This window comes from Rhinopithecus roxellana, chromosome 2, assembly GCF_007565055.1.
Source record: "Rhinopithecus roxellana isolate Shanxi Qingling chromosome 2, ASM756505v1, whole genome shotgun sequence".
NCBI lineage: Eukaryota > Metazoa > Chordata > Mammalia > Primates > Cercopithecidae > Rhinopithecus > Rhinopithecus roxellana.
The window spans coordinates 107584943-107597823 of NC_044550.1; the positions used below are offsets into that span (position 1 = coordinate 107584943).

Below are 12881 nucleotides of genomic sequence, written 5' to 3' on the forward strand. Positions count from 1 at the left end.
TCTGATCCCCCCCTCCCCGCCCACCAGAGAACAACCCCTTTGACTGTAATTTTCCATTACCTACCCAAATCCTGTAAAATGGCCCCACCCCGTCTCCCTTCCCTGACTCTCTTTTTGGACTCAGCCTTCCTGCACCCAGGTGATTAAAAAGGTTTATTGCTCACACAAAGCCTGTTTGGTGGTCTCTTCACACAGATGCATGTGACATTAAATATATGCAATACTTCAGCCCAATGTCCTAATCTATTAAAATTGCTTTTACTTTGCTTTTCCTATCTAATTATGTTGGGCACTATTTATAGATATTTTGGCCAAGCAACCAGTTGATTTCTAGGACATTCTCTATTTCAAGTATGCCATCTGGTTAGTCTCAGAACAGAAACCATGATGTTGCTCCCACTAATTGCAATTTCATCAACCAGGTTCTTTTATCAGACTTTCTTCCCCAGTGGTGATAAAAATTTAAAAAAAACACAAAACTTTTTTTTTCCAGTTTATGTTCTCCTACTTTTGGCTTGAAAAATATATTTATCACCTCAATTGATGAATTAATAAGTCATATGGTAGATTTTCCATATCAGAATTGCAAATGGTTTTGCAATTCACTGGGGAGATGTGATTATCGTGACATCTCTCCAGATCTATGCAGGAAGATGGACCGCAAGAGAAGGAAATCTGTAAATATGATGAATTCATATGAGTTGAGAGGCAGGAGACTTTAAAACACCATTAAATCCATTAAAAAATCAAAATGGGGAGTGAGCAATGTGAAATCTGCATGACCCAAGGGTCAAGTTCTGGTTCAGCTCATCAGCTCTATGACCCCCGAGCACCTTCACTTCTGCCCTCCTTCTAGGAGCCTTAGGGGTTTTGTTTGTAAAATTAGAAAAATCCATGGTGAAACTAAGGACAAATCCGTAGTGATGACTACAGATGATCCCTAACTTATGAATCTCATCTGGGCAGTGAGGCCAGGAGACAGCCCTACTCCAGGCTGAGGAGGCACGTAGCTACTGGGTGTTCCCTGAGGAACGGGGAACATGTACTCAGTGAAAAGCCATGCCCTTAGCAGCTCAAAACACTGCCTGAAACAGCCAGATTTTTGTCAGTCTGTAAAGGCCATTTGATCAGATTAAATCACATGTGAACTCACTGTAATTTAACAAGAAAGCAAGTACAGAGATGAGCCATCCAGGGTGCTCTCCCAGGTGTGGACAGCAGCTGCGACAGCCCAGAACCACGGCATGAGCTTGCCTGTTCCCTGGGTAAGTACAGCAAATCCTTCCAGCAGCAGTGCTGGGTACAGAATGGAGCATGCTTGCATCGAGTCCTGCCTCCTGGCAGCTTTCAAAAACTCTCCCAGAAAAAAATAATATGAACATTAAAATTACATCACCAGTACGTGTGAACCTGGCACACACCGTGGAGAAGGTGTGCTGTCACAAAGAGAAGACAGGAAAATAGACACCTTGTGACCAACCTTCCCAATCTTCCACAGGGAAATCTTAGCCCAGCATCCAATACGGGGCCAGGCACAGAGCCAGCACCCAGTACTGCGGAGAACTGGCAGTAAGAGATTTGGTTTCAGTAACATCTTGTCATTAACATCCTGATATGCTAAATGAGGTGGAATGTCATGGCAATTTTTTGGATAATTCCATTGAAATTACCTTTATGTGTGACATGACAGAATGTTATTTCCCTCCCCCTGGTAGAGTCATTTCCCTAGATAGGGACACAACCAAGGAATGACCTTACAGTTTTGCTACAATATCATTGTACCTATAACAACATCACTGTACTAGGTTCCTATAACTGCTGCTATGGGGGCATAACCACAAACTTACTGGTTCAAAACAACACAAATTTATTATCTTACCATTCTAGAGATTGGGTCTTACTGGGCTAAAATCAAGACATCAGCAGGGCTTGTTCCTCCAGGATGCTCCACAGGGAAACTGTTTCCTCACCCTTTTCAACTTCTAGAGGCCACCTGCATTCCTTGGCTCATGGACCTTCATCTTCAAAGCCAGCAGTGTAACACCTTCAAACCTCTCTCTGGCTCTGACGCTTCTGCCTCTCTCTTTTTCTTATTAGCCTTGTGAGTACTCAACCCTGTGAGGACACTGGGCCCATCGAGAAAATCCAGAGTAAACTCCCCATCTCAAAGTCCTTAACTGAATCCCGTGGATAGAAACGCTTTTGCCAGCTATGGGAACACTTGCACAGGTACGGGGCCCAGCACAGGGACATCTCTGGGGGCTCCTATTCCGTCTACTACAATCACAAGGTGAAGTGGTCCTACAATTACCAATTTCTGAAAGGGCACAGGGCTTCAGTGAGAATCCAGATTCCACGTTATTCAGCACCTTTATAGTGGTAGGTGTTCCTCCGGGACTGTGCTTTAATAGGCAAGTGTTCCTGAATGGGAAGAAAAGAGGTTACTTTGCTTCCTGCACTTTGAGGTGGAGGTAGCAGTCCAGGTAACATTTAGTATTCAAATGGACAGTGGAAAAAACAATGACGCGGATAACGAGTGGGTTGGGGTTTGCATTATTAATCAAATGGACATCCTTCTCCGCACAAAGGGGTAAAGGGAAAGTTGGGGTGAGAATGAGGCAGAAGACACCATGACACTAAACCCTCATTCTATAAGCAAGGCCTATGTGTGGGGCAAATGGAACTTCAGGAAAAATGACACCAAAATTCACTTCAGGAAAGCGAAAAATGACACAGACTTCAGAAAATGACTTCAGAAACAATGACACCAAAATTTCGCTTCAGAAACAATGACACCAAAATTGAGAAGAGCATGGAGTGATCGACAGTAAGACTGGGAAGGTGATAGAGAGGTGGGAAGGGGGCGGGTGCTGAAAAGCTGCTTAGTTGGTACAATGTACGTGACTCCAGTGATGGATATACCAAAAGCCCAGACTTTACCACTGTACAATACACCAAGGTAATAAAATTACACTTGTACCCCATATATCTATGCAAACAAAAATGAGATTTAAAAATAAGGAAAGAAATTCACAAGTTAAAATCAAATTGTGACTAGCTCTATGGATGAAATAAACAGAGCTGAATGTGGCTTAAAAGAGAGTGCTCAGAAATGGCCCTTTGGAGGGGATGGTATCTGAGGAAAGACCTGAAAGAATCAGCCTTTGGAGAAGTGGTGGAAGAGGATGCCAGGCTTTGAAGATGGGGTACAATTACCTGCCAGGGGAAAAGAGTAGAGAAACAAATGAAATTAAATGAACTATTTAATTAAAAAATGAAGGGCCGGGCACAGTGGCTCATGCCTGTAATTCCAGCGCTTTGGGAGGCCGAGGTGGGTGGATCATGAGATCACGAGTTCCAGACCAGCCTGAGCAACATGGTAAAACCCCGTCTCTACTAAAAACACAAAAATTAGCTAGGTGTGGTAGTGGGCACCTGTAGTCCTAGCTACACGGGAGGCTGAGGAAGGAGGATTGCCTGAAGCCAGGAAGCACAGGTTGCAGTGAGCCGAGATTGCGCCACTACACTCCAGCCTGGGCAACACAGAGAGACTCCGTCTCAAAAAAAAAAAGAAGATAAAAATATAAAATAGAATAAGTAAATAAGGAAAGTGGTTAGGAGTAAAAGCCCTGTTTGGTTTTTAGTTCGGGAACAAAAGAGATTATGAAGAACACAGTGAAATCCTGGGGGCACTAATATAAGGAACAAACACCATGAACTGTACTCACCGGTAGTCTGCATTGTGAAATGTTTGTGTGGCATATGAAAAAAATTGGCAGCGAATGTTATTGGTGCACCTTCTTTGGCATTCTTCAACACTGCTGACCTTAGATACGTTAAAATTGACTCCTCTCATATCAATTCCTTTATAAATGTCTCGGTGGCAAGCTGTACAAGAAAAAGTACATAGAGCAAATACAGTCCATTTTCTTTCTAGAGGTAGATTAGATACCCACTACCATTTGGGCTGGTAGTTTAGAAGGATAACAGCCCAGTTTTGGCGATTGCTATATTAATTAAGGGATTTAAAATTTTAATTGTGTCCATAAATTATCAAACTCTGCTTGAAGTGAATACAATCCAATATTTTCCTGAAAGCACTAGCTTGGAAATTGGGTTACTTCGCTTCTTAAATTGCAAGATGCATGCAGCAATACAGGTAAATTTCACGTTGAAATTAACAATGAGCAGTAGGAAATAAACAAGGCAATAATAATGAGGACACTGATAATGTGTGCTGAGGTTTGCATTAGTAAAGAAACTGATGTGCCTTTGACCTTTTGCATTGAATGAAGGAGCTTCTCTATCTCCCAGTGTTATTTCTCTGTTTTCAACTTCTCCTGTCTGACTACAAATTGCATCTGGATCAATCATTACAAAATATGGAGAGTTGTTGTTTATGCATGATGAAACCACTTCCATTCTTGCTTTAAAATAAATGGTGCTGGGAAAATTGGCTAGCCATAAGTAGAAAGCTGAAACTGGATCCTTTCCTTACCCCTTATACGAAGATTAATTCAAGATGGATTAGAGACTTAAATGTTAGACCTAATACCATAAAAACCCTAGAAGAAAATCTAGGTAGTACCATTCAGGACATAGGCATGGGCAAGGACTTCATGTCTAAAACACCAAAAGCAACGGCAGCAAAAGCCAAAATTGACAAATGGGATCTAATTAAACTAAAGAGCTTCTGCACAGCAAAAGAAACTACTATCAGAGTGAACAGGCAACCTACAGAATGGGAGAAAATTTTTGCAATCTACTCATCTGACAAAGGGCTAATATCCAGAATCTACAAAGAACTCAAACAAATATACAAGAAAAAAACAAACAACCCCATCAAAAAGTGGGCAAAGGATATGAACAGACATTTCTCAAAAGAAGACATTCATACAGCCAACAGACACATGAAAAAATGCTCATCATCACTCGCCATCAGAGAAATGCAAATCAAAACCACAATGAGATACCATCTCACACCAGTTAGAATGGCAATCATTAAAAAATCAGGAAACAACAGTTGTTGGAGAGGATGTGGAGAAATAGGAACACTTTTACACTGTTGGTGGGATTGTAAACTAGTTCAACCATTATGGAAAACAGTATGGCAATTCCTTAAGGATCTAGAACTAGATGTACCATATGACCCAGCTGTCCCACTACTGGGGATATACCCAAAGGATTATAAATCATGCTGCTATAAAGACACATGCACACGTATGTATGTTTATTGCAGCACTATTCACAATAGCAAAGACTTGGAATCAACCCAAATGTCCATCTGTGACAGACTGGATTAAGAAAATGTGGCACATATTCACCATGGAATACTATGCAGCCATAAAAAAGGATGAGTTTGCGTCCTTTGTAGGGACATGGATGCAGCTGGAAACCATCATTCTTAGCAAACTGTCACAAGAAGAGAAAACCAAATACCGCATGTTCTCACTCATAGGTGGGAACTGAACAATGAGATCACTTGGACTCGGGAAGGGGAACATCACACACTGGGGCCTATCATGGGGAGGGGGGAGGGGGGAGGGATTGCATTGGGGAGTTATACATGATATAAATGATGAATTGATGGGTGCTGATGAGTTGATGGGTGCAGCACACCAACATGGCACAAGTTTACATATGTAACAAACCTGCACGTTATGCACATGTACCCTAGAACTTAAAATATAATAATAATAATAATAAAATAGTGTTAACTTCTATTTAAGCACCCTTTTCACTGAGATTTGTCTTACATGCAAAAGATATAGATAATTCTTTTCGCAGACAATGAAGCAAAATTAGGCTCTTTTCTTTTTAAATATTCAAATTTCTTAGTTAAACTTTTGGTTAAGGAAGTAATGTAAACCAGAAGTATAAACCATAAACTCTTTAAAAGTTTTATTCCCCAAGATTATGTGGAATAAACCATCATCTATTACAGGTAACTTTCCACTCCTAAGAAGTATGGTTGAAGTCATAAAACTAAATTTAAGGGTGGGAAAGACAGAAAATATACAAACTGTCAGGAAAACTGTATGTTGAATTGGGTAGGGAGGTGGATTATTCACAGTGGTTCTTAAACACGGGAATTTGCAGACGGTAGAAATCTCTTTCCAATTTTTCTGCATGTGAGAAAAGAATAGGCTAAGAGTTGGGATGGGACTCTTACAAATAAAAACTTTTTAAGTGTTCATGTGAAAGCTCTAAATGCTTTTGACTAGAATTGTTCCTGAAAGTAGAGATTTTATGTACTTGGGAACAATTTTTCACTTTAAGATGATGAAGTTAGAAAAAAACATTAAAAGCAAGCTAAGTGAGTAACACTCAGTTTTTTTTTGTTTTTTTTTTTTTTTTTTGAGACGGAGTCTTGCTCTGTCGCCCGAACTGGAGTGCAGTGGCCGGATCTCAGCTCACTGCAAGCTCCGCCTCCCGGGCTCACGCCATTCTCCTGCCTCAGCCTCCCGAGTAGCTGGGACTACAGGCGCCTGCCACCTCGCCCGGCTAGTTTTTTGTATTTTTTAGTAGAGATGGGGTTTCACCATGTTAGCCAGGATGGTCTCGATCTCCTGACCTCGTGATCCGCCCGTCTCGGCCTCCCAAAGTGCCAGGATTACAGGCTTGAGCCACCGCGCCCGGCCAACACTGAGTTTTAGAATACATTAACAATAACAGGAATATTGAGAAAGGCACAATATTACTTTTTCTTTAAATTTTGCTATAAGATACAACAATTGGAAACAGCACTTCCTTGAATACTTTATACCAAATTAGATTAACATACACATTGATCTTATAAAATAGGAAATGTACCCCACCTCAGGTAGACTACATCTATTACACTGGCTAAGTCAGGCCCATATTGGTAATGAAGGCTTTGCATCCTTTGATAACTGGTTAAAATGCAAACAGCAGGCTCAAAGTGTGTATGTATTGAAGGGGTGATATCAATTAGGGAGGAAAGGATGACAAATTTAAAAACATCTGAAATTTGAACCTACAAAATTAATTGTGCATAATACAAATAAAATAGTTATGATGTATAGTCACACAAAGAATCACAGCACAGCTATTTTAACATTCCGACAACCCATCAGTTGGATCTTTTCAGCACTTTTCACTTTCTGATCAGTCCCAGTCATGTTTAAGAAATAGTTCATTTGTCTTAAATGTATTAGGATAGCGTTGGAAATTATTTCCCAAGACATCAGTAGCTTCAGATGTAAAATCAAAGTTCTCTAGCATCCTAGTCCTCAAGTTTCCTTTAAGAAGTATTACTCTTAGCAAGATTTGCAGAACTCAGTTCTTCAATTTGGGCCTAATGGTATATCAGAGTTTCTTGATGTCAGCACTGTTGACATTTTGGGCCAGAAAATTATTTGCTGTGGAGGACTGCTCTGTGCCTTGTAGAAGGTTGGGCAGCAGCATTCCAACATTCTGGCCTCTTCTTAGTAAATGAAAGAGGCATTCTTAGTAAATGAGAGAGGCCTTCTGGCCTCTACTTAGTAAATGCTAATAGCGCCCTCCCTAGTCATAGCAACCAAAAGAGTCTCCAGACATTGTCAAATGTCCCCTAACAGAAGAGACAAAAATCACTGCTGGTTGAGAATCACTGATATAAAAATTACCCTCACGTGAACCTGAGAGAGATGTTCCCTTGTGTTTTCTTAAAAATTCTTATCTGGAAATGAGGAGACACAATTATTTGGATTCATTTTCTGCAAATCTTACACTTGAGTGCTAACCTCATAAATAATAGAGGCTCATTAAGTATGTGTCAATTGATAAAGACAACAGAAGTGTCCAGATGAATATGGGTCCCTCTTTTGTGTCCAGAATACTGCCCCATCTTCTATCTTTATGAGTGATTCCTTCCAAAAGGCTGTAGCAGTACAAACTTTTAGCAAAAGCTGTTCTAAGGTAGATCCAACATTAACTCAAATGAAGCTAAGAAATTCGCAACTTACCACTTATTTGACGACCACATTGCTTTAAGGAATGTCCAGAAATTGCACCTGCTCGATGTACTTTTGGCAGGGTTCCTGTAACACTATCTTTCAAGAAGCAACCAAACCTGTTTTAAAAGTAGCTTTATTTAGGAAGTAGAACAATAAACATACATTGAGGAAATGTCTAGCATTTTCTTTTTTTTCTTTTTTTTTTTTTTGACCGAGTGAGATTCTGAAAAAAGAAAGAAAAGAAAAGAAAAAAGAAAAGAAAAGGAAGGGAAGGGGAGGAAAGAAAGAAAGAGAGAGAGAGAGAAAGGAAGGAAGGAAGGAAGGAAGGAAGGAAGGAAGGAAGGAAGGAAGGAAGGAAGGAAGGTCGGTCTAGCATCTTCTATACACTAACAAATAAAACCAGGAATAAGGGAAATAATACAGCTTCCCCAAAACTTGCTGGAAAGAACACTCTTAGAGGTAATTTTATAACATCCCCATAATATTTAACTTCAGCATTGCGTTTTCTTTACACTCACATTTTTTAAGTACAGGAAGTCAACCATATTGAAGAGTTAGTGATTTTTCCTGTGTTCTTAAACTTTCAGGCAGCTATGTCCTTAATTGGTAATTATTTTTGCAAATACTTTCATTTACTTAAAAAATTAACTTAGTGATAAGAGCTGGATCTGCATATTGTGTGTTCATCTTGCTTATTAACTCCTTGTAGTCTGCACTTAATGAAAGACTTCTCTCTGGCTCACATGTCAGCCTTCATGTTAATTTCATTATTTATAAGAATTCTAGAACCTACCTCCACTTTTAATATGATGATCCTCAAATATAATCTGGGTTTTCTCTACAAGTTTAACATGTAGGATCAGAGAATGACTGTCCAATTTCTAGTTCATAAACTCGTGTAGAGTGAAGATGAGAAAAGAGTTATGAATATGGAAATGGGAACAACAAAGAAAAGCTTATTCTGGATATTAATCAAAATGAAAAAACATTAAGATGAAACTGTGGCTTGTGATTAATAAGCATCTCTCTGACGTAATAAAAATTGTAATTACAGCCGGGTGCGGTGGCTCACGCCTGTAATCCCAGCACTTTAGGAGGCAGAGGCAGTGGATCACGAGGTCAGGAGTTCAAGGCCAACCTGGCCAATATGGGGAAACCCCGTCTCCACTAAAAATACAAAAATTAGCCAGATGTAGTGGTGCGTGCCTGTAATCCCAGCTACTTGGGAGGCTAAGGCAGGAGAATCGCTTGAACCTGGAAGGCAGAAGTTGCAGTGAGCCAAGATCATGCCACTGCACTCCAGCCTGGGTTACAAAGCAAGACTCCATCTCAAAAAAAAAAAAAAAAAAAAAAAAAAAAATCATAAGTACTATTTTTCCAATACTTTTACAAATCTCCAGTTAATAATACATATTCACACAAGCACAAGCACAGATGAACACACACATACTATACATAGCATCATGCCATAGGTGCCCAAACTGGCTCATTTTAGGCGTCATTCAGATCTGCCCTGTCCCAAAATCACAAGTTCTAGATCTTTCTCAATTATATTCTCCGCAAAATGCTTGTCTTACGTTATTTTCTTCGGACTGTGCTAGCCACTATTGTGATCACGGGTCACACAGTTAAGTCTGTTTCTTTATTCAGATGAAATGTTCGCCTGTTAGACGCTTTCTGGAGACAATCTCTTAGCCCAACGATGTTCAAGCATTTTGAGGCTTTGAATAGAAAATGACTAGTTTCTACTACTTTAAAAAACACAGTGATTGTGTGAAATGCAGATTTCTGGTCCCAAGAAACTTTGTTTCAGCAAATGGATTGTGGCCGAGAAATCTGCATTTGTAAGAACCACTTGAAGGGAGTTTGCCGAAGCTGGTCCTTGAACCCTGTCTGAGACAGAACTCTCAGTTATACTATACCTCTTTGCACAAAACTGATTCAGTTTAGAAAAATGGCTTCTCCAATAGTGAAATATCAACTTTTACCTTTTCTCCATGTCATTGATGGAACTTGCTGGAAGAAAACTGAATAGCAAACACCTTGGGTGGAATGTGCACATCATCTGGCAGTGCTGGGCGTTTGGGGTGTACATGGAAGCTACATCCCCACCTCTGAAGAAGGTGTTTTCGTATAGTTGAGTCAGACATCCTGTGATAGAACCATAAAAGTTAATTTGAGGTAATTCAAATAATAATTTTAATAAAAAGATATCTGTTGTCTTAACTTCTCCCACTGACTGACTAAGACCTGTATAATATAATTCTAATTATGCTGAGAAAATAAAATATATTAAGGCAACCATTTGAACAATGTAGAGTGTTATTTAATTTTCTGGGCACTTCTGTATTAAAAATTTGGCTTATTTTCATTAAATTGAACAATAATTTGCACATAAGTTATCCACAATAAAATAAAATCCTAACTTAGCTTTTCCCTGTTGCCTGACATGCTATGAAAATATCATGCCTTAAAAAGAATAATATTTGCTCTATTTTCAAAACACTTTTGTTACAAACATCTCCACCAGCTTCTCACAATTCTGTAAGTGAAGTTAGAAGCAGGCTTTGTTATCTGCATCTGGATTATGTTTTTTAAAAGAAAGTTAAATAACTGAATCTCAGGGCACACAGACTTGCCCAAGATCCACACAGTTAATGAAAATCCTGAACAGTCACCCAGCCCTGACTCCCAATCCTGTGTCCTTTTCTAGCATGCAATGCTAAATATTGTTCTGCATCTCAGTATGATTCAACCAAACTGACAATATTTTTTACTCATTTTTAAGATAGTTTAAGCAAATGCATGCATATGCTAAATTGAAAGTAAATTTTGAACTATTTGCTGTTTGGAATTATTCCCAGCTCTAAAATACACTGCACCCCACCTATTATTAGAGAATTAGGTGTCTTTACTACTTTAATTTGTAAGTTTGGAGTTACCTGGAAAGACTCTCTTCCAAGTCTGCTTAATGAGCTTTCCTGGTCAGGCAGCACATTCATTTTGGTCAGTCAACTGACCATTAACCATGGCTATTCCGATGACAACCTGTCCATTCGCTGGGGCATTAACCATGGCTACTCTGATGACAACCTGTCTATTCGCTAGGGCATTAACCATGGCTACTCCAATGACAACCTGTCCATTCGCTAGGGCATTAACCATGGCTACTCCAATGACAACCTGTCCATTCGCTGGGGCAGTAGTTACTCTTCAATTTAAACAGTACCTATTTTTTTTATTGCCTTTGAGGGAATGGGCAGCTTAGACCATGTGCATTTTATTAAGCACTGGAGAGTGCCATCTTCTCTGCACTATCCTACCCCCTTGGGATTCTGGCCCTGAGCCCCATTATGAGCACCCAATACAGCAAGACTTCTTCTGTCCCTCTCAGAGGTGCGGTCAAGATGACCACCTCTCGGGTAAGGTTTATATTTGGGAAGAGCACAGATCTCCTCAAGTGGAAGCTTTGGGGAATACAAGTGTATTGCCTAGATTTCATGTATGCACAAAGCATGGAGGCGTTGGTTTAGTGACAATACTGGTTACAAGGAGGCCTGTTTTGTCAGACAGTTGGTGGTTTTGACTGACTCATAATTATCAAGCAGTTACTCCTCTTCCAGCACTTAGGTTCACACACAAGGATGCACACAATGGCTGGTGCTGGCCCAGAGCTTCCCATTCTGCCATTGAGCCTCTGTGAACTGCCATGTGACTCCATCAGGGAAGGGAGTGACTAGAAAGACACCAATTTTGTTGCTGAATGGACAGAAACTTCTGGTAGGTGTTCTTGCTTACCCTCCTAAGTTGGCGATCATGATGATAATGATGATCATGAAAATGATAACCGTGTCTGTACTGAATTTTGGAGCATATGTAAAGTACTGTTATATAGTTTATCTCATAATGATGGTGGCTTTCAAAGCTTTCACATGGACTCCCATGTCCACGGATTTTGGGCAGGTTATTCAGTCTTGTTTAACAATTACATAAACAATAAGGAGAAGAAAAGTACTCTAATTTTAAAGAATTAGTGGACAAATATGAAAAGATAATTTACAAAAGAAATATAAGTGATTAGTAACTACATGAAAATGGGAAGATTCACAAATATAGGCAAGTTAAAACAACTAGAAGCCAGTTTTTCCATGAGATTAGTAAAAATGAAAAATTAAATAACCAGTATTTGTATACTCGTTTTCATTGCAAACGGAAAACCTAGTACAAAGTGGCTTGAATACAAATGAAATCTATTGGTTCAGGAGACAAAAAGCCCATGGTGACCCTGGCTTAAGGAGTAACCCCACACTGTGCTCAACGGATAGCATCAGTGGACAATATGTCTCCTTCCGCTTGCTCCAATCATGGTGTTACCATTACTCTCAAGCTCCACATAGTAGCAGCTCAGGCCTCTGTATTCTCTTATGTTTCAAGTTAAATTGGAAAAAAAAAAAAGTAAGAGTCCTATTTCTAGACATCTAAACAAAAACTTCGTTGCAAGATGTTGGCTCTGATTGGGTCACTGTAGCCAGCAGGATGTGTGCACTTCCTGGTTCAGCAGAAGAGTCAGGGTCACCAGAATCACATGGACCAAAACTGAGAGGCAGTAGCTCTGCAGAAATAAATTAGGATACTGTTTCCAGAAGATAATTATGTCAGGATGCAAAGCAACAGAAGCCTGTTAGAGCTGGCCTAAGTGGAGTAAATGAGGACTCTTATTAGCTGGTAGAAGAAGTCAACTAGAGAGTAACCTTTCTGAAAGATAATTTCATGATGCCACACCATAAAACCTTCTAAAATATTCATACCTTTGAATCTAGTATTTTTATTTCAAAAAATGTATTCTACAGAAATAACTAAGTGCATAAGAATGTGCACACAAACATACCATAAAAAGACAATAGCAAGCTCCAAAAAATATTA

The 12881-nt window shown here is 39.6% G+C and overlaps 1 protein-coding gene across 1 annotated transcript in view; it reads right to left on the bottom strand.

Moving 5' to 3' along the window:
• The window catches only part of KLKB1 (kallikrein B1), a 35417-nt gene that overhangs the window by 20472 nt on the left and 2064 nt on the right, over nucleotides 1–12881 (bottom strand). Inside the window, exons 3-6 of the mRNA XM_010377987.2 lie at nucleotides 9947–10109; nucleotides 7968–8074; nucleotides 3729–3888; nucleotides 2312–2421 (exon numbers count right to left, since the gene is read on the bottom strand). Of these exons, the coding sequence (XP_010376289.1) occupies nucleotides 2312–2421; nucleotides 3729–3888; nucleotides 7968–8074; nucleotides 9947–10109 (540 nt within the window). The remainder of the gene's footprint in view (nucleotides 1–2311; nucleotides 2422–3728; nucleotides 3889–7967; nucleotides 8075–9946; nucleotides 10110–12881) is intronic.